This window comes from Bufo bufo, chromosome 2 (assembly GCF_905171765.1).
Source record: "Bufo bufo chromosome 2, aBufBuf1.1, whole genome shotgun sequence".
NCBI classification, from domain to species: Eukaryota; Metazoa; Chordata; class Amphibia; order Anura; family Bufonidae; genus Bufo; species Bufo bufo.
Genome location: NC_053390.1, coordinates 202,532,239 through 202,554,873, shown reverse-complemented (window position 1 = coordinate 202,554,873; position 22,635 = coordinate 202,532,239). Strand labels below are relative to the sequence as shown.

Genomic DNA, 22,635 nt, shown 5'->3' with positions numbered 1-22,635 from the left:
TGGTTTCATCAGACCAGAGACTTTTTACATACTTCAGTCGGGCTTTCATGTGTCTTTTATTGAGGAGGGTTTTCTTTCTGGCCACTATTTTTTACATTAATCCCAGCCCGATGTAGAGCTACAGTGATGGTTGGCGATCTGTCAGTTTCTCCCATTTTCACCCAAGATCTTTGGCGCTCAGCCAAAGTGACCATTAGGTTCTTGGTCACCTCTCTTACCAAGGCCCTTCGGCCCTTTTCCCCCAGTTACTTAGTTTGGTGGGATGGCCATCTCTATGAAAAGTCCTGGTTGCTCCAGACTTCTTCCATTTAAGAATTATGGAGGCCATTGGGCTCTTTGGAACTTTCAGTGCAGCAGAATTTTATTTGTACTCTTCAGATTGTACCTCCACACAATCCTTATCTCTGCAGGTAGTTCTTTCTTCCTCATGGGTGGGGGTGGGGAGAGTCTTTGCAAATAGCCACCAATCAAAATGAATTTAACACAGGTGGACTCCAGTCAAGATGTAGAAACATCTCAAATGATTATCAAAATAAATGGGAGGCCCACAGAGCTAAATTCAAAGTATCATAGCAAAGCATCTGAATAATTACGCCCATGTGAAATTTTAGTTTTTAATAAATTTGCAAACATTTCTAAAATTCCATTTTCACTTTGTCATTTTGGAATATTGAGTTCAGACTGATACGGGAAAACATGATTATTATTTTTTTTTTATTTAGCTCAAAGCCGCAACATAACAAAATGTGAAAAAAGTGAAAGGGTCTGAAGACTTTCTGAACACATTGTATATAAAAAATAAGTTAAAAATAAAATATAAATAAGATCAAAACGCCAAATGAAACCCCTTTAGTTGCCTCTGTCACACAAGACTATACATATTATATATCAAAACAACCAACCTATTTTTATTATTTTTTATTTTGGTGTCAGTGTGCATCTTTAAAAATTAAGGGCTGTAGTTTGAAAAACATGACTTTTTGCAGTTTTCCCCATAGAAAATGAAAACACAAAAAAATCTAACAAACATAATAAAAAGCCAACATGTCGCATAAAATGGTAGCAAAAATTATTTTGGTAGCTCAACCAATAAATACATTTAGGGCTGATTAAACCAGCTCATGCACTAAAGCAAAAAAAAGTAGTAATTAAAGGGATTTTCTAGTATTTTGATATTGATGACCTATCCTCAGGATGTTATCAGTATTAGATCGTTGGGGATTTGATACCCTGCACCCTTGCCTATTATATCTTTGGGAGTAGCTTCGGCATCGGAATTACATGGCTACTTCAATTGCGTAGTGGACAGAGCAGTTTACTGTAGCACTACTCCCATTTACATGATCACATTTCCCATATCGGGTCCAATTTGGTCGAATCGGCTGTCGAATTCGATGCAGTCTGAATAAATTTGGTCCGAATTGAAAGTGCTCCATTTGCCCTGAAAAGTACTATGACACTCTGAGGTCTCCCTGTATCCAACTCCTTTCAAGCTCTTTAATTCTACGACAACATTACTAACCACAAAGTGACAGTAAAGGTCCATTCACACGTCCGTAGTGCATTGCGGATCCGCAATACACCCGGCCGGCACCCCTATAGAACTGCCTATTCTTGTCCGCAATTGCGGACAAGAATAGAACATGTTATATTTTTTTCTGGAAGATCGGGGCCTCGCTCCGGAAATGCGGAAGCGGACAGCACACTGTGTGCTGTCCGCATCTCTTCCGGCCCCATAGAGAATGAATGGACGGACCCATTCTACGGACGTGTGAATAGACCCTTACATACAGTATATGGCTATGGGTAAACGGATGGTATCTGGTGGTGGCCAACAGCCTGTTTCAAAATACACTGCACTGTTGGTTTTTTTATTTAATGGAAAAAAAAACAGGTCAAAAAGTATTTGCGGTTTGGTGACAGATGCCTTCTCCATCTTCTGAATTGTAAAATAGTGTACTACAATTTATGTGATTCATTGAATTTGTTAAAAACCCAAAGTTTTTGAGAGATTTCTAACAGATTTCATTTGTTTAGGCTACTTTCACATCTCCAGTGACAATATCCGGCAGGCTGTTCCGGCAGAGAACAGTCAGCCGGAGTTCACCGGATCCAGCATTGCCGGATTCTACAGCACCACTGGATACCCATTGACTATAATGTTTTTTTTAGCAGTGATCCGGACGTTTTCCGGCATAAATGCCAGCTTTCGGCCAGGCAAATACAGTTGCATGCAGTGCTTTTTGTTCCCCCGACAGCCAACATTTATGCCAGAACAGCTCACCAGACACACTAGAGATGAGATGTGAAATTAGCCTAAGCAGCTGATCGGCAGAGGTATGAGGTGTCGCACCCCGCCGATCTGATATTGATGGTCTATCCTGAGCATAGTCCTTTAATATAAAAATCCCTTTAAAGTTCAAAGTTCATCAGCTGTAAGCAGAAAAAGAGCGAATGACAGATATGATGTACTCCACACAGTAAGCCTTCTTCATTATAAAATGGTATATGTATTTAAATTTGGCTCCTATATTTTCCACTTTAAGAGCCAGTTCTAATTTGGTGCACTGAATTGTATTCTGGTCTACCGTAAAGTTTACATGTTCATGCGATTTATCTGTTACTTGTGAAGTCTAGATCTCTTATGGCACAATTGTTTTTACGTGTCTCCGCTTGTATTCTATTCTTACATGTAAGTCTTGTACTGGACACGTATATGTAACTGTGACTCTTGGTTGTATTTGATGGAAACAAAATACAACTATGATTATTTATGGTACCTTTAAGGTGTCAGCAGTAAAAACTAAAATGGCTTAAAATGTGGAGGCCAAAATTGAGTGCCCAACGGCTGACAATTAGCCGGCCTGTCAGCACCATTTCTCCATCATTTGATTGTGGTTGGCATGAGACCTCGATGAAGACATCTGGGGCCCTGGAGGGAGATTGCGGCTATTTTTCTCCCACCGCTGGACCTCTTTGTACTGGATGATATCTGTCTGTATGTTAGCCAGGCTGGCTTAAAAGTTGGCATTCCATTTTTCCTGTTCTGGACACTTCTTCTTTGCTTTTTCAATGCCACTTCATTCACAGTCCAGCTCACAACTGCAGTCTTTCCTCAAATAAATGGCACATATAATGCAAACTTATTATTTTTTTTTCTAATTTTCCCCTTTACCAATACTTTGTTGGTCAAGCTTTTTCTCACTTTGGAAGCATGGGACATGAAGGGGACATTGCCAGTGTGACCTACTGGTTCCAGGAAATGCATTAGACAGATTATGCTACTATACTCCTCAGCTGTCACACAGCTACTCAGCTGCTATATGTGTACAAAAGCACATCCCAACTGTCTCCTAATGAGGCATGTAAAAAAAATATTAGCAACCGTGCCATGTCACATCTCAGACTAGGCTCTTTAATTCCAATTTTTTATTTTTTTTGTAAGTAATTGTTTTGTTAGCATAAAATGAATTGTGGTAGGTAGGTCTGTACCAGGTGTGCCCTTCAGTCACTAGAAACTTGGCCTTCATGCCGTGTATGTCTATATAACACTGAATGATCCCATTATATTGGTCATTTTTAGGCAGAATGTATTGATTTAAAATTATGTAGTAACTATCCTTCATGGGGAAATTTTTCCCAGACACTGGTATTTTTTTTTATACTTAGTATTCATAGAAAACTATTTTTAATCACTTTTGGCTGTTTTATGTTCCATTTCGGCAGTACTATATCACTGAAAATTAAATCCCAAATTCTGACCTTTTGTAACTACAAAGAGATAAAACTCCTAAATACGGTAGATAAGGAACTCATTGATTAGTAATAGTAGGTATAGAATTTTGGATTACAATATGTTCTCTTGATAGGCCTAGATAAAGATCCCCACAGAAGAGCATTGTAATTAGCAGTGTATTGATTAATGCTGTATTGTTTTGACCTCAGTTTGCCTTACCAAATCCAAACGAAGGAGGAAGTTAAAGAGCCATAACAGGAAGTAGAATACATGGAGTGACTTCAAAAAATTATATCCAAAAAACCATCCATCCGTTTCTTGTAAAAGAAAAAAAATTATATGTGGAATATTCACATACAGTTTATCTATATCTGATTTAGAAAATGTTGATGGTAGTGTGCCTTTATTGTATGAGGAAATGTAACAGTGTAGGGTCATTATTACTTTACACTCATAGGGACAACTCTGTCTGAACCCCGCAAAACATGTTTGCTTCTCCTCCACCATCCATTCCTTTGTACCCCCATGTCTTTGTCTTCAGTTTTCGGTAGCACTTCATAGGGGTGTTCACGAGTTAAGTCTTTGCACTTTCATTGATTTCCCACTTTGGCTCAAATATACACCTGCTCACATTGTAAGACAGGAACCCTTGTTTCCATGTTCAAAGTCTCAGATTTTTTTCCTAAGAACGTTACAGCCATGCTGTAGAAAAAAAATATTTCTTGCCCACTTCACCTCCTTTTTCTCAAAATGTTTTTTTTTGTTTTGTTTTTTATCTTATTACATTAGTCCTCCTAAAATCTTATGGATGAGCTTCAAAAACTGCCACTTCTGTTCATGGTTGGTAATAACATTATATAAGGCCATCATAATCTTCTGGGATGACAGGGTTCAGTGACTCTGGTTGACCTTTACCTGTGTTTGGTCTTTGACAGTTCATTACATGGCATTCATTCTTCAGGTGTTCAAGGCTTTATAGGGGTTGCCCAGGTCATCCCTATCTCATCGATGGGGTCCGACTCCTAGCACCCCAACCTGTCAGCTGTTTGAAGGAACCTCTGTTCTCGGTATTGCCATTCACTTGAATGGGACTGAGATATAGAAGGCCAGTGCATGTGACTAGTGCACCACGTCCCTTTCCAGCAGCTGATCAGTGGAGTTTCTCAGAGTCAGACCTCCCCCATCTATTTATGACCTATTTTGATGATAGGTCATCCATTTTAAGTCCTGGATAACACATTTGATCTTTTAACAGTCACATTACAATTGGAAATACCATAATAAAATTGTTTGTTTGATTTATTTATTTTCCTTGCAGATTTTGAATTTATGTCTGAAATAAAATATATTTGGTGCACAACTCAGGTGACTTAAGTGCATTTTAACCTCTTGGTGACATAACTAATTTTAGCCTTAAAGGGAACCTGTCACCGGGATTTGATGTATAGAGCTGAGGACAGGGGTTGCTAGATGGCCTCTAGCACATCCGCAATACCCAGTCCCCATAGCTCTCTGTGCTTTTATTGTGTAAAAAAAACTATTTGATACATATGCAAATTAACCTGAGAGGAGTCCTGTATGTGAGATGAGTCCGGGACAGGACTCATCTCAGGTTCATTTGCACAATAAAAGCACACAGAGCTATGGGGACTGGGCATTGCGGATGTGCTAGCGGCCATCTAGCAACCCATGTCCTCAGCTCTATACACAAAATCCCGGTGACAGGTTCCCTTTAAAGGGGTTGACCCATCTAGCACATTGGTGGCATATCGCTAGGATATGCCATCAATGCCAGATATCTCCTAGACCTGGGCAAAGTGAACGAGGGAACACCTCACAAGCATGGCTACCCTCTATTCACTTCTGTGGGAGTGGCAAAAATTGCTGAGCACTGGCTGTTATTTTCAGAACACCGACAGAGATTAATGGAAAGGTGGCCGCACTTGCGCAGTGCACTCTCCATTCACTTGTATGAGAGGTCCGGAAATAGCCAAGTGTGCTAGCTTGGCTCTTTAATGAATTTCCATACAAGTGATTGGAAAGCACACCGCAAATGCACAGTGCATTGTTCACTTTGAAGGCCCCATTCTAGAGATGGGTGCGGGTCTCAGAGGTTCTCAGAGGTGAGGAAAATTGCTGAGCACTGGCTTGGCTATTTCTGGAACGCCCTTAGAGGTGAATGAAAAGTTGCAGGTTGCGAGGAGAACATAGAGCTTGTTTGAGTGCTCCATTGTCGTCAAACAGCTGATTGGTGTTGGCCCCATGCTGATATGATATTGATATTGTTTCAAATCCACCCATAGACTACAGCCTGTATTCTGCTGTGTTTTGATAGACTGCAGACTCCCTGTAGCCAGCTGACCTGGGAAGGAAATTATCATTCTGCTGATGAAGGGACTATTCCACAACATGAGAATCCACAACTATGAGTGCATTATAGCTTCAGTGCTCCAGACAAAAAAAAATGACCAGGAGCCATTGACTCCTAAACTAAAAAATTTAGGAGCCAAATTACATTTTTTAGTCGCCAAATTTAAAATGCATATAATTTAAAAAAAAAGGACTTGGCGGAGAAGATGAGACGCAGGTGACCGTAGTGAGCCAGCACTACATATAGGAGAAAACAGCACCACATACCTCTCACATCCAGGGACTTCTTCTGGGGGACAAGGTGACTAAAAATGGCGAATTGCATGGTTTAGAATTTTTTTTTTTCTGTTACGGCCTTCACCGAGTGGAAATATTTTAATAGCTCACACTTTTTGGGACGTGGTGATATGTAATATATTTATTCTTTATTGTTTGTAAATTTTTTATGTAAAACTGGGAAGGGGGCCATTTAAACTTTTTATATTTTGGTGTTTTTTTAAACTTTTTATTTAATAACCATTTCTTCCCTTAGGGACTAGAACCTGGATCTTTTCATCCCTTGTGCTATTCACCCTGATAGAGATCTATCAGGGTGAATAGGATCTCACACATCTCCCTGCTGCCCTGTGCTCTGTACACACAGCAGCAGGGAGCTGAACATGGCAGCCAGGGCTTCCGTAGCGTCCTGGCTGCCATGGTAAGGATCTGAGCCCCAGCAGTGTAATCTGCCACTGCCACCACTGGAGGGGATGGGACCCTGTGGCCACCATATAACAATGGGGGGGGGGGGGGACTTGTGGCAACTGATAATGGGGGGGGGGGGCGAACTGCACCACCAATGAATGTAATTAAAGAGGACCTAGGTCCAAAGAATATGAACTTAGTAGCAGGCTGCATAGAGCGGCGCCCAGGGATCTAAGTGCACTTACTGTTATTCCTGAGCGCCGTCCGGTCGCCCGCTGTGGCCCCCAGTATTTTCAACATTCAGAGTAAGAAGGAGGAGACGCCAGTGTCTCTCCTTCTCCCTGACTGCAGCGCTGTCCAATCACAGCACAGAGCTTAGAGCCAGGGAGAAAAAAAAACTCCCTCGCTCTGAGCTCTGATTGGACAGCGCTGCTGTCAGGGAGAAAGAAAGACACTGGCGTCTCCTCCTTCTTACTCTGAATGTTGAAAATACCGGGGGCCACAGCGGGCGACCGGACGGCGCCCAGGAATAACAGTAAGTGCACTTAGATCCCTGGGCGCCGCTCTATGCAGCCTGCTCCTAAGTTCATATTCTTTGGACCCATGAAAGGTCCTCTTTAACTCCTTTATACAATTGTCTGCAGCGGTATCACAGACCCGGCACCCGCCCTCAATAACAGGGCATGCGATCTGTGGCAATTAACCCCTCAGATGTGGCACCTGAGGGGTTAATTGCCGCGTATCGCATGCCCTGTTATTGAGGCTGGGTGCCGGGTCTGTGATACCGCAGCCTATACTTATGTTTTACATTCATTGGTGGCGCAGTGGCGACAGCTCCTCCCCTCCTCCTCCCTGCTAAATCCCCATTGGTGGTAGTGGCGGCCGCGTCCCAGTGGAGAGGGAGGGACTCCTTCCTTCCTTCTCCACTGTGCTACTGAAGAGAACTTAGGCTGCGCAGGAGCGCGGCGGTACAGTCGCAAATGGCGACAAGACTAAAAAGTCTTGTCGTCATCTGCAAATTTTAAGTCGCATTGGCGACCATTTTGCTCGCCATCTGGAGCCCTGAGGTTTATCTTTTAGTTGAAGTCTGGCCACAGTGTAACAGTTGAACGTAGGGGAAATGTATGGCTATGTGTTTGTGCAATGTTATCAGAGAAGAAGCTAGGGTAGAGGGAGTGGTGTAACTTATGAGTGCGGGATCAGACTGCTGCACACAGGGCCTGTAACTACCATACAGACACATAGGTCTGCACAGGAGCTGTATAAGCAGAACATTGCCATAAAATATTTTTACAAAATTTTAAAAAATTGTAAACTGAATATTTTCATATTCTTATGCATTCTTCATTGCCAGCTAGATATTTATTTAACGTCAGTTTCTTTTGTTTTATAGATACACCTCTGGAGATGTTCGTCTGTGGGATACTAGAACCTCAAGCCTTGCTGAATCTTTTCTTAAATCCTCCCATGCTGCTCATGATTCTAGACTGAGCCACCATGTATCATTCGTACGAATAAGCAAGTCTTTGGCTGTGGCAGCCTATGACAATGGTAACACATTTTTAAGCTCTTTGCTCTGGAATTGTAGAGACATAACAGATTTTAAGAGGAGATTTCAGGTCCAGTTTCAAATTTCATAGCCATGTAATATATCCAATTATCATAAATATGTAAAGACAGCACACAATCATCTCTGTTTTGATGGGTCTAATGTTCCATCTTAAATAAGTTCAATTTAGTCCAGACAAAAGTTTAACGTATATATAAAACTATGTAAAAACAGCCCAAAAAAGTTGAAAATGTGTCCACGAGACTCCGGGTAATAATTAAAAAAATAATAATGTTAGTGACTTATAATTTACTGACATAGTATAAACAAGCTGGGGAAAAGTGTCCGGTTATGCTAGACAGGAATATAAATGTCCAATCAAAACAGGTGGTTGGGCTGCCAGGTATAAGCTTTAGTTATCGAGTGTGTATGGGAAGATGCAGCAATCTCTACCAGTGAAGCCGAACATCCGCGTTCCACTAAGGAGTAGTGTTGATCAACAACGACCCTTCTGTGGATTTTAGAGTTTGCAGCACATAGTGAAGACCCACCAATTTTCCATAAAATAACACTTTTTTATTATACTCACAAAAGTATAAAATCAACAGGCTTTGAACAATCGTCAGTACACGTTCATATTCACAAGGAACTACTGTGGATGCAAATAAACAAGTCTGAATAAACCCTCAAACTGGTGTTAAAATTGAGAATTTAGCTATTATATCCTTATATGAAGCCCTACATATCTGAGCCCGAGCACCGCGCCAAGGTATCTCAAGTAGCTCTGGACCTAACGCTAACCTACCTGTGCAGGTACACAAAGCAAAGCAAGACACAAAAAGAACCTTAAATGATAAATGTGTATATGGCAAGATCGTAGAAGTAACCATATATAAAACTGGATAATAGCGCACATCATAGACAGTTATCTACACGGTATCCCTTATTGTGCACCTGCAGAGATAGCAGTGTGTTAGTCAATAAAATTGTTTCAGGAACCTTTTTCATGTTCTGCTCGTCCGCTACAAGTATCAATTTATCATTTGTTTAATACTAAGAGGTTAATTTTATAGTAGGATGAAGGTCTTTTAGAGAGGACAATAAGACAGCTGTGTCTTGCTTTGCGCTATGCACACAAGAACTCTCTTTCTACTCTGAGTGGTCGTGTTGGCTGCCATGTCTATTTTTTCATGTGCATTAGAAAAGCACACAAGCACAGCACCCATTAAACTCGTTTTCAATTCTTCTGAGGCTTAGAGCTTGGAAGCTCTCTTGTGCCAGGTATTTTCTGCAGCCAACATTGTCTTCTAATAAATGGCAAAAGTTTAACCCTGTCATTATTTCCAACTCGGGCCTCTTTAATGTCATATTTAATCCAATCAATGTATGAATACTGTAATATATATATATATATATATATATATATATATATATATATATACTGCACATATTTAGTCCTTGAACTTTAGTAATTACTAAGTTTTAGCTATGATTGCAGGAGAAACTTTGATGGTACTAGACACCTTTTCTGCAATTATAGATAGCAGCAAATATATATTTGCCTCTGTGCTGGTTCTGGATAATTATAAACTATAATAATAAACTGTAAAAGTCAGCTATTGGAAAAAATATAGAAACAATAAAAAGCATATAATGCAATGACATTATTTTATTCCTGATTTGCTTATCTGCAGTATAGTACAGTATGGTGTCCGACACTTGTTGTAGTCACTTTTGTTGAATTGTTTCTCCATTTTAGGGGATTATGCTTTCATTCACCCCAAATAATATAATTCAAATGTAGTTCATAGCCGCTTTGATTGGGGCTCGTAGGGTGGGCAGGAAGCAGGAGGGGGGAGGTTGATGCAAGCGTCCGTCGTGCCAGGTAATGAGCAGATGCTGCTAATGCAGGGACTGGTAGGGTGATGCCAAGACCCCATCTGCTGCCAGGCTTGGCTCTGTTTGGCTGCTGGCCACATCAGAGGGAACTAAAGCAGCCTGTAGCTTTCATACATCACACCTCATTCCATGTGTCGCAGATTGGATATGAGGGGGGACATGTCCCCTTTTAGAAGTTTTCTCTGTACGTCGATATGTTACCAAGAGTACCACCACAGGCTTCCAACACTGTATCTGACAGCTCTTGAGTGAAGCAGTCCAGTGTTAGTGGTGCCTTCTGTTCTTTTGGTTTAATGTTTAATTTGTATGGCAAAGTATCCATAGTACTGCTATAATGTGACTAATAGTAATAGGAGTTGCTGTGACCTTACCAGATTCTTATGTCTTTACTGTAGTCTGTACAGCATCATTAATTATGTAAATGTTAGAGGTTGTGCAACTAATAACACTTATAAGTGTTTGATCGCTGGGGCTCCGACTGTTGGGACCCCCAGTGATCAAGAGAATGGAGTAGTGGTGTTCATGTGCATACTCCTCTCCTCTTCTATGGAATCGCTGAGTACATTGCTCTCCATACTCCATAGAAGTGAATGGAGTGGAGGACACACACATATCCACCACTGCTCCATTCTCATAGAGGCAGTTCACCGGTATTTGCGGACCTCCATTCTCGTGATTGCTGGGGGTGGCGGACTGGAAACTTAAAGTGGCCCTGGAAAAAAGAGTGGCCTCATGTTGTAGGCGGGCCCAAATTAACAGAAGACAGGACAACGGAATTAGGTGGGGATAACAGTACTGTAGAGCAGGACAAAATACCACCCCAGCAGAACCAAATACCACAGTGAAGCACAAAATACTGTCTCAGCAGAACCAAATACCACAGTGCAGCACAATATACTGCTGCCCGCCCTACGGTATGAAGCTGTATCATCGTCCTGAGGAAGGCAATATTATTAAATTCAGAAGGGCACCTGCGGCCGCAGGCCAGGTGCATAACTGCCCGATGCTCCTACGTAAATTAATGCTGAGAGCAGCAGATTTTTATTTACCTTCTTGACTGCAAAGAGGAGGGATTAAGTGGCCTGCTGGGCATCGGCCCACCGAGAAATTTCCCTGTGACTAATCCGCCCATGGTCCCAACAGTTGGACCCCAACGATCAAACACTTATACTGTGGATAGGGGATAAGTGTTATTAGTGGCCCAACCCCTTTAAACCATTTTGTTAAAGGGAACCTGTCATCAACTTTATGCAGACCTCACTGAGGGCAGCATAAATTACTGACAGAAATGCTGATGTCAGCGGTGTGTCACTCATTAGCTAAAAGTAAGTGGTTGCCGAGAACCAGCGTCATAAGCATTGCAGCCCAGGGCTTGAAAAGAGTCAAATCTACCTGAGAAGAGTCATGGTTATTCATAATCTCCTGCACTCCCGCCCATCTGCTGATGATTGGCAGTTCTCTCCTAGAGAGAAAGGGAGAAAACTGGGTAGAAGACCAGTCACCAGCAGGTGGGCAGGAATTCATGAATAACCATGACTCTTCTCAGGTGGCCGTGACTCTTTTCCAGGCCCAGTCTGCAATGATTGTGATGTTGGTTCTCGGCAACCACTTACTTTTAACTTTTAAATCACAGACCGCTGAAATCAACTCACCTGTCTCTACTTTATGCTGCCGTTAGTATGGGCAGCATAAAGTTGATGACAGGTTCCCTTTAAATAGTTTTATATTGCATTAATGGGAAATGTCATGAGACGTTCACCATGTCAGGCTAGCACCATAAATATCTCACATAGGGCACGTAAAGAACTTTGCTCCAGACATTTTTGGTTTGTACAAAAAAATAATTCTTCATAACTATCCATCACCAATATCTCACCCTTTTTAAAGTTCAATGTTAGAAGAAGAAAAAAATCTTTATGGATCGGGTAGAGATGCCAGCCGCTTCTCCCTAAGGAGAGCAATAATGAAACAGTAAGCAGCGCAAATGGTACCTAATGAGTTTAAGCTGATTTATGCTTGCTTTCAAAAAGTGCTGTTTGATGTCTAGAAAGTGCTACTGCTGTGAAGTAATGCGGACCCTCCACGCCTCCCTCGCCAACCTAATGGATCTTGGTTGGGAGATTTATAGCAATCGGCCTGGGAGCGACAAACGTAATGGAGGCCATTTGCTTTTATTATTAGCAATGCATATTTAAATTAATCTGCTATTTACCTAAACAATTAGCTGCCTCGTATCGAGAGCACAAAGCCAAAGATGCAATTAGTCCTCCGTCTAAAGATGAGCCCCAAGTCTAAAGTGTCCCCAAGGAGACTTGACGCTTTCAGCAGAACTGCTCCTGGATAACTTCTTCACAAAATTGTAATTGCATTAATTGCTTAAAAGGTAAATAATTGTCTAACTGGTTTCAGAAAAGATCGAGATCCTATTTAAACCTCTCCATTAATTAAGTTGGCACGTAATGAGATTTTTACAGTTATGATGCTTTTTAAGTTCTAATTTGCCACATTTTAAAGGTTCAGTTCTAGAAAGGATGATTTATGTCCCCTCGTATGCCTTATAATAGTGACAGAGAGGAGGGGGCGGCAGAGGATTTGGAACATGCATCTGGTTGGGGAGAATTGATGGCGTTTGATTTGTGCAAATATGGTTGACACGGGCCAACGGCTAAATGCTGTGTTTTATGTTCTATTTCATCACCATTTCTTGTACTTTTGGAGGTTTAATAAAAGCCAATGTATCATCTATATCCTTTGTTCATTTGTCATATCGGTCTTTGATGTCTTTTAAAACTTGTTTAATATGATTAACATTGCTTATATCTATTTGCAAATGGATATGTAAGTAGGCCAGGTCATCATCATAATAAAATTCCATTATAGTCCTATATTGTACTTCCTGTAATGCATTCAAAGAAGCCCTTTCTGTAAAGGTATAAGAAATGAAATTCCGTTCTGGGTCAGAAGAGTGTAGTCTCCACTATTTCCTGTAACATGATAGACATGATATAATTCAATGGGATCTGTTAGAATCCATTGCCAGATAGATTGTTAAAGAGGTTATCCGGGGGTTAACTTTAACCCTTTCTACCCCGGAGGTTTTTTCTCCTTTTGTGTTTTGTGCTCCCTGCCTTTCCAGAGCCATAACTTTTTTATTTTTCCATTCACATCGCCATATGAGGGCTTGTTTTTTGGAGGACAAGTCATACTTTCCAACACCACTATTTAAAATTGAATAGGATGTAATGGGAAGTGGGAACAAAAATTCCAAATGGGGTGGAATTGGAAAAAAACCCCCACAATTTTGCCACAGTTCTTTTTTCCTACGTTGTGGTAAAACTGACTTGTGATCTGCATGCTCCAGGTCAGTAATAATCCGACGATAACACATATGTAACGTTTTTCTTGCGTTTTGATACTGAAAAAAAAATATATATTTTTTTTTGTGTCATTTTTTGACCCCTGTAACTTTTTTGTAGTTATGTATGTGTAGCTGTATGAGGGCTAATTTTTTTTGCGGTGCAATCTGTACTTTTTATTGATATTATTCTGGGGTGTGCACGACTTTCTGATCACTTTTTATAAAAAAATGTTGACGCTTTGTTTCGCTTCGTCTTTTTCCGTATGGGATAAATACTTTTATATTTTGATAGTACAGGCATTTTAACACAAAACGATACCCATGATGTGTATATTTTAAATTTTCCCCCTTTTTTTTTTTTTTAATTCTCATTTTGGGCAAAGGGTGGGGTAATTAGAATTTTTTTATTGTGTTTTTTTTTTTTTTTTTACACTTTCTTTTATAGTTCCCATAGGGATCTATAACAAGCAATCATTAGATTGCTATTCTTAGACTCCAATGCATTAGCATTGGAGTCCATGAGAAATGTACTAGTTTGGTATGGAGCCCTGCTACAGACAGGGACTCCATAGGAAACACTATGCAGCAGCCTCCTGTCATTCTATATGACAGGGGCTGCTGCATATAAGCTCCAGCTTCTCCGATCGCCACGCGGGAGAGCCGGAGCATTACTGGAAGCGCGCATTTCCGGTAATACAGGCTCTCAGATGCCATAGTCAGGTTTGACCACGGCATCTGAGAGGTTAAATGTCTGCGATCTGCATTACCGCTGGTCGTGGACATTATCCGTGGAGCCTGCTGTATGAAACACCCAGTTGCTATGGAGCCTACTCCACTATTACATCACAAGTTGGCAAAGGGTTAATACCCCTTTGAACATTGTTCACACTAGCATCATGGCTTCTTTTTGTTATAGGAGCCATGATGCAGATGACCATTGTTTACATTTTAAAGTTTTATGTTAACATTTTATTTTTTATTTTTTTCAGGTCACTGTGTAAAATTGTGCAGTTTTCACACTGGCCACTGAGCTTTTTGTCAAGGCTTCCTGTTTAGAGAGAGTCTTTACAGAAGCCACATGGACCATAGACAAAATTGACTGGAGCTGACCTCATTGTTTTCTATGGGAGAGTGTTCTGCTGTAAACCTAGTCTGTGACCTGTGCAGGGTGACCTCACTTATTGTGAATGTCGAATCGTGTTATCTCTAAAAATAGGTTTTTGCAACTCAGTTTAATTCACTTAACTGGGACAAAGTGGTGGATGGTAACCGTAGCGCCAGGGTCCCTTTAAACAGCTGATTGGCAGGGAGTGCTGAAAGTCGCCCCCATCTATTTTATCAGTTTTACTGTTGTTGTTTTTAGTTTGTTTTTCAAAAGTATTCTGTTAAACTACAATTCAAAAGCAATGTCTGATTTTCATTTGCTGATTTTAAGTACATTTTTACTTTATTTTTTAATTTTGTCAGTTTCAAGTTATTTCAGGGTGCCAACAATCTTGTCCACGTGTGTATTACTAGACAGTACTATAGGTAATGGGATGGGAGACCCACAGTATTAAATAGCTCATTGTCTAACTCTCCCACTATGGTAGATGGGGGCAAGTTCACTTTAGACAGAGGTCTTTTTGGTGTTCTTTGGAGACAGGAGTAACCAGGCCAAGAGACAAACCCCCACAACTCTCGTTCCTGCAATAAAGATTCCCCGGACATTTCAAACGGGGCTTTTCTAAACAAATGAATTCTTTTGTGGACAGTGATATATAGTCATGTCACCTTTTCATTACACTTCTTTAAGCCTGGTAAACTGTAAATCATTCATAACCTACGGGATATAACAGGAAGAAAGCTTCTGTTGTTAGTCTCTTAGGTTTCCCTTTATTAGATTGTAAGCTCTTATGAGCAGGTCCACCTGTAGAATAAAGTGTTCCTGTACGTTGCAGTTGGATAAATGGATTTTACTCCCTGGTAATATGAATTGATGGTTATGTTTGTTCACATACAACATGGCATTGTCCTAATCTTAGCCGGTTAGATGTAAAATGGCACTGGTCATTTCATATTTAATAAAAGGAGTAGAATAAGTAATGAATTTTCACATAAGTAAAGAAGGGGGCGGCACAGCTACACAAACAATCCGCACTGTAGCGAGATCCACGATTATCTGGGCTAATGAGGATCTACACACTGCCGGTGGTGCACGGCCGATAACAGTAGGTTCAGGTACATATAATCACCATGTGAGAGGAGAAACATTCAGCGGCACTCACCAGTGTGTTGTATCAAATCAGTGCTTTATTCCATAAACAAGATGTAGCAGGGAGCAGACAAATCTTAGACACGCATCAAACAGCGACGGCCGTCTCGCGCTACATGCGCTTCCTCAGGCTGTGCGTCAGCGCGTACATTCGCGCCACCCTTTTAACTATCGGCGCTGCCTGTTGTCATGGTAATAGACAACAAAGTTGCGCCCACATAAAAGGTTAGTGAAAAAATATACATATAACGTAACAAATATAAATTCCATGCATTTCACTACCACATGACAGCATCGTGTGCAACACATATCTATAAGAATGGACTCAAATCATTCCTATCATTTAATCCAAGCTCACCCAGAGCTTGAGTACGCAAAATCCATCTTGCTTCCCTCTGCAGGAGGAGGCGATGTCTATCCCCCCCCCCTGCAGGGGACGGATACAATCTCTAGCCCTGTGAAAGAGATACAATCCACGTTACCTCCATGAGCACTTCTTACGTGGTCTATAAATCTCGGGCAACCTTTTCCTGTTTTTACGGAATTGAAGTGCTCCCTCACTCTTTCAAACATGCACCTGATTGTCTTCCCAATATAGAATCTCCCGCAGCTGCAGAGTAGTAGATACACTACATACGTGCTCCTGCAGTTGATGAAACTTTTGATTCTATGTTGGGTGCCTGTAAATTCAATATACTTCTTTTGGAAATTATGTTGGCAAAGTGAACAACTGCCACATCGAAAATTACCCTTTGGTATATTGTTTCTAAGCCAATTATTGCCCTTGATGGAATAAAACCTGCTTTTCACAAGTCTGTCTTTAATCGTGTGGCTTCTTCTAAGGCCTCATGCACACGACAGTATTTTTTCACGGTCCACAAAACGGGGTTCCGTTTTTCCGTGATCCGTGACCGTTTTTTCATGAAAAAAAAAGTCGTTTTGGTGTCCGCCTGGCCGTGCGGAGCCAAACGGATCCGTCCTGAATTACAATGCAAGTCAATGGGGACGGATCCGTTTGACGTTGACACAATATGGTGCAATTTCAAACGGATCCGTCCCCCATTGACTTTCAATGTAAAGTCAGGAGTTAATATACCATAGGATCGGAGTTTTCTCCAATCTGATGGTATATTTTAACTTGAAGCGTCCCCATCACCATGGGAACGCCTCTATGTTAGAATATACCATCAGATTTGAGTTACATCGTGAAACTCAGATTCGACAGTATATTCTAACACAGAGGCGTTCCCATGGTGATGGGGACGCTTCAAGTTAGAATATACTGAGAACTGTGTACATGACTGCCCCCTGCTGCCTGGCAGCACCCGATCTCTTACAGGGGGCTGTGATCCGCACAATTAACCCCTCAGGTGCTGCACCTGAAGGGGTTAATTGTGCATTTCATAGCCCCCTATAAGAGATCAGGGGCTGCCAGGCAGCAGGGGGCAGACCCCCCTCCCTCCCCAGTTTTAATTTCATTGGTGGCCAGTGCGCCCCCCCCCCCCCCTCCCTCTATTGTATTATTTTCATTGGTGGCACAGTGTGCGCTCCCCCCGCCCCCCTCCCTCTATTGTATTATTTTCATTGGTGGCACAGTGTGCGCCCCCCCCGCCCCCCTGCCTCTATTGTATTATCATTGGTGGCCAGTGTGCGCCCCCGGCCCCCCCTCTATTGTATTAATATCATTGGTGGCCAGTGTGCGGCCTCCCCTCTCCCCCGCCCCCCCCCCCCCCCATCATTGGTGGCAGCGGAGAGTTAGAAGCATCATACTTACCTGCAAGCTGCGATGTCTGTGACCGGCCGGGAGCTCCTCCTACTGGTAAGTGACAGGTCTGTGCGACGCATTGCTTAATGATCTGTCACTTACCAGTAGGAGGAGCTCCCGGCCGGTCACAGACATCACAGCTCGCAGGTAAGTATGATACTTCTAACTCTCAGCTGCCACCAATGATCGGGGGGGGGGGGGGGGGGAGAGGGGAGGCCGCACACTGGCCACCAATGATATTAATACAATAGAGGGAGCGGGGGGGGGGGGCGCACACTGTGCCACCAATGAAAATAATACAATAGAGGAGGGGCCGCACTGGCCACCAATGAAATTAAAACTGGGGAGGGAGGCTGCCTGGCAGCCCCTGATCTCTTATAGGGGGCTATGATATGCACAATTAACCCCTTCAGGTGCAGCACCTGAGGGGTTAATTGTGCGGATCACAGCCCCCTGTAAGAGATCGGGTGCTGCCAGGCAGCAGGGGGCAGTCATGTACACAGTTCTCAGTATATTCTAACTAGAAGCGTCCCTGAAAAAGCTTTCATACAGACGGATCTTCGGATCCGTCTGTATGAAAGTAACCTACGGCCACGGATCAAGGACGTGGATGCCAATCTTGTGTGCATCCATGTTCTTTCACGGACCCATTGACTTGAATGGGTCCGTGAACCGTTGTCCGTCAAAAAAATAGGACAGGTCATATTTTTTTGACGGACAGGAAACACAGATCACGGATGCGGCTGCAAAACTGTGCATTTTCCGATTTTTCCACGGACCCATTGAAAGTCAATGGGTCCGCGAATAAAAACGGAAAACGGCACAACGGCCACGGATGCACACAACGGTCGTGTGCATTAAGCCTAAAGGATATACAGTGGGGGAAATAATTATTTGACCCCTCACTGATTTTGTAAGTTTGTCCAATGACAAAGAAATGAAAAGTCTCAGAACAGTATCATTTCAATGGTAGGTTTATTGTAACAGTGGCAGATAGCACATCAAAAGGAAAATCGAAAAAATAACTTTAAATAAAAGATAGCAACTGATTTGCATTTCATTGAGTGAAATAAGTATTTGAACCCCTACCAACCATTAAGAGTTCTGGCTCCCACAGAGTGGTTAGACACTTCTACTCAATTAGTCACCCTCATTAAGGACACCTGTCTTAACTAGTCACCTGTATAAAAGACACCTGTCCACAGAATCAATCAATCAAGCAGACTCCAAACTCTCCAACATGGGAAAGACCAAAGAGCTGTCCAAGGATGTCAGAGACAAAATTGTAGACCTGCACAAGGCTGGAATGGGCTACAAAACCATTAGCAAGAAGCTGGGAGAGAAGGTGACAACTGTTGGTGCGATTGTTCGAAAATGGAAGGAGCACAAAATGACCATCAATCGACCTCGCTCTGGGGCTCCACGCAAGATCTCACCTCGTGGGGTGTCAATGGTTCTGAGAAAGGTGAAAAAGCATCCTAGAACTACACGGGAGGAGTTAGTTAATGACCTCAAATTAGCAGGGACCACAGTCACCAAGAAAACCATTGGAAACACATTACACCGCAATGGATTAAAATCCTGCAGGGCTCGCAAGGTCCCCCTGCTCAGGAAGGCACATGTGCAGGCCCGTCTGAAGTTTGCCAATGAACACCTGAATGATTCAGAGAGTGACTGGGAGAAGGTGCTGTGGTCTGATGAGACCAAAATAGAGCTCTTTGGCATTAACTCAACTCGCTGTGTTTGGAGGAAGAAAAATGCTGCCTATGACCCCCAAAACACCGTCCCCACCGTCAAGCATGGGGGTGGAAACATTTTGCTTTGGGGGTGTTTTTCTGCTAAGGGCACAGGACAACTTATTCGCATAAACGGGAAAATGGACGGAGCCATGTATCGTGAAATCCTGAGCGACAACCTCCTTCCCTCTGCCAGGAAACTGAAAATGGGTCGTGGATGGGTGTTCCAGCACGACAATGACCCAAAACATACAGCAAAGGCAACAAAGGAGTGGCTCAAGAAGAAGCACATTAAGGTCATGGAGTGGCCTAGTCAGTCTCCGGACCTTAATCCAATCGAAAACCTATGGAGGGAGCTCAAGCTCAGAGTTGCACAGAGACAGCCTCGAAACCTTAGGGATTTAGAGATGATCTGCAAAGAGGAGTGGACCAACATTCCTCCTAAAATGTGCGCAAACTTGGTCATCAATTACAAGAAACGTTTGACCTCTGTGCTTGCAAACAAGGGTTTTTCCACCAAGTATTAAGTCTTTTTTTGTTAGAGGGTTCAAATACTTATTTCACTCAATGAAATGCAAATCAGTTGCTATCTTTTATTTAAAGTTATTTTTTCGATTTTCCTTTTGATGTGCTATCTGCCACTGTTACAATAAACCTACCATTGAAATGATACTGTTCTGAGACTTTTCATTTCTTTGTCATTGGACAAACTTACAAAATCAGTGAGGGGTCAAATAATTATTTCCCCCACTGTAAGTGGCTTCTGTTCAGTGAGTTCGCTCAGGGTTGCATCCCTCCTCAAAATGTCCCAATTCTTAAAAATTACTGAACGAATGCGTTCTGCCATGGGGCTATATTTGAAAGAGAATGCAAACCTGGTACCCCCATTCTTGGCCTTCATCTGTTTATTTCTACAACCACTGCTCGTAAGTAGGTCATTCGGAGAGAAACCCTCCTGTACTCTCTTCATATCCTTATTAAGCAACTCTTCTGGATATCCTCTCTCTAACAATCGCTGCTTTAGCTCTGATGCCTGTCTGTGGTAGCCACTATCCCTACTATTTATTCTCCTCAATCTGATAAACTGGTCGTAGGGTACGGCTTTTTTCACATTTCGTGGATGGAAGCTGTCATGGTGGAGCAAGGAGCTGGTCGCCGTGGGCTTGCGAAAGCCCTCCGTGACCAACTCGTCGCCCTCAACCAAGACAGCCACATCCAGAAAATCCAATCTTGTACCTCCAAAATTGAGGGTAAATGTCATTCCCATCTCATTTGCATTTCATTTTGTGTACTCAAGCTCTGGGTGAGCTTGGATTAAATGATAGGAATGATTTGAGTCCATTCTTATAGATATGTGTTGCACACGATGCTGTCATGTGGTAGTGAAATGCATGGAATTTATATTTGTTACGTTATATGTATATTTTTTCACTAACCTTTTTATGTGGGCGCAACTTTGTTGTCTATTACCATGACAACAGGCAGCGCCGATAGTTAAAATGGTGGTGCGAATGTACGCGCTGTCGCACAGCCTGAGGAAGCGCATGTAGCGCGAAACGGCCGTCGCTGTTTGATGCGTGTCTAAGATTTGTCTGCTCCCTGCTACATCTTGTTTATGGAATAAAGCACCGATTTGATACAACACACTGGTGAGTGCCGCTGAATGTTTCTCCTTTCACATCGTGAGAATAAGTCATGAGAAATATGGTAAGAATTAGTCTTCTAAAGAAGAATTGTGCTTTATCTTTGGAGCAATAACAAGGATTGTGTTTCTCTTGTTTAGGTACCATTGATGTTTGGAGTCTCCTGGTTGGACGGGAACCTATCCATCATTATCAGCACAACCAGAAGATCCAAGCGCTTGCTCTGTGCCCAGAAACAGCTGCTATAGCAACGGCTTCTAGTTTTCAAATTCGAGTGGAGAGTCCTGATGATAAAGGCTACTGGAGAACTAGCTGTAATTTCCAGACCCAGAAACTGGTACTTTTTTTATTGTAAACCTGTATTTAAAAAGTGTTTGTCTTTCACAATAAACTGGCAGTGATCAGGTTATTTGCTATAGAAAAATTGTAAAGCTAAACAACAGGTTTATAGATAAAGATACATCCCATCCCATCTCAAAATTCACGCAAGGTTACCGTATATACATAACCGTAAAATGTATTTATTGTTGTGGCCTTTTGCTGAAATAAAAACAAAACTCAAGTTTTTACCCATCATTCTGTACTCAATACCCCATAATAGCAAAGTGAAATCTTTGCTGATTTATTGAAAAAGAAAAACTAAAATATCACACTGATATAAGTATTCAGACCCTTTACTCAGTTGATGCACCTTTGACAGTGATTACAGCTTCCAGTCTTCTTGGGTATCATGCCACAAGGTCTCCACACCTGGATTTTGGGATTTTCTGCCATTCTTCTTTGAAGATCCTCTCAAGCTCTGGTTGGGTGGAGACATTTGGTGGACAGACATTTTCAGGTCTCTCCAGAAATTCTCAATTGGGTTCTAGTCAGGGCTCTGGCTGAGCCACTCACAGACATTCACAGTTGTCCCTAAGCCAGTCCCTTGTTGTTTTGGTTGTGTGCTTAGGATCATTGTCTTGTTGGACGGTGAATCTTTGCTTTGTCTGAGGAAAAACTCCCCCAAATTATGATGCTGCCACCACTATGCTTTACTGTAGGGATGATATTGGGCAAGTGATAAGCAGTGCCTTTTTTCCTCCAAACAGGACATTTAGAATTGAGGCCAAAAACTTAAAGGGGTTATCCAAGAGTGAATAAGTCTTGACCCGCTGTATTGACAATACTTACCTGGTAACCAATGCCGGTTTCCTATTGGATTGCTCCATGCCATCTTTGCATCTTCCCTGCCTACAGAAATCAACATCCGTTGACAGAGGGGTTGCAACCAATAGCAGGGCACAGAGGTTGCCTGCCCCCTTGGAGAGTGCTGTACTAATGCATGACCTTCTATCTGCATACAGGATCTTTGTAGTTCAGCCAGAGTGACCATTGGGTTCTTGGTTACCTCTTTTACCAAGGCCATTCTCCCCGACTACCTATTTGATGGGCCGGCCAGCTCTAGGAATATTCCTGCTTGTTCCAAACTTCTTGAATTTAAGAATTATGGAGGCCACTGTGCTCTTGTGAATTTTCAATGCAGCAAAAATGTTTTTGTACTCTTCTCTAGATCTTTTCCTCCACACAATCACTTCTCTGAGCTCTACAGGCAGTCCTCCTCATGGCCTGGTTTTTGCTCTGATAAGCATTATCAGCTATGAG

The 22,635-nt window shown here is 42.2% G+C and overlaps 1 protein-coding gene across 2 annotated transcripts in view; it reads left to right on the top strand.

The window, feature by feature from the left end:
- FBXW8 (F-box and WD repeat domain containing 8) overlaps window positions 1-22,635 on the top strand; it is a 143,419-nt gene that overhangs the window by 63,158 nt on the left and 57,626 nt on the right. For both annotated transcript variants that reach the window (XR_005776142.1, XM_040416037.1), the window contains exons 5-6: window positions 8,184-8,341; window positions 21,135-21,331. Coding sequence is in view for 1 of the 2 variants with exons in the window: in XM_040416037.1 (XP_040271971.1) it covers window positions 8,184-8,341; window positions 21,135-21,331 (355 nt within the window). In the remaining variant the exon portion in view is untranslated. The remainder of the gene's footprint in view (window positions 1-8,183; window positions 8,342-21,134; window positions 21,332-22,635) is intronic.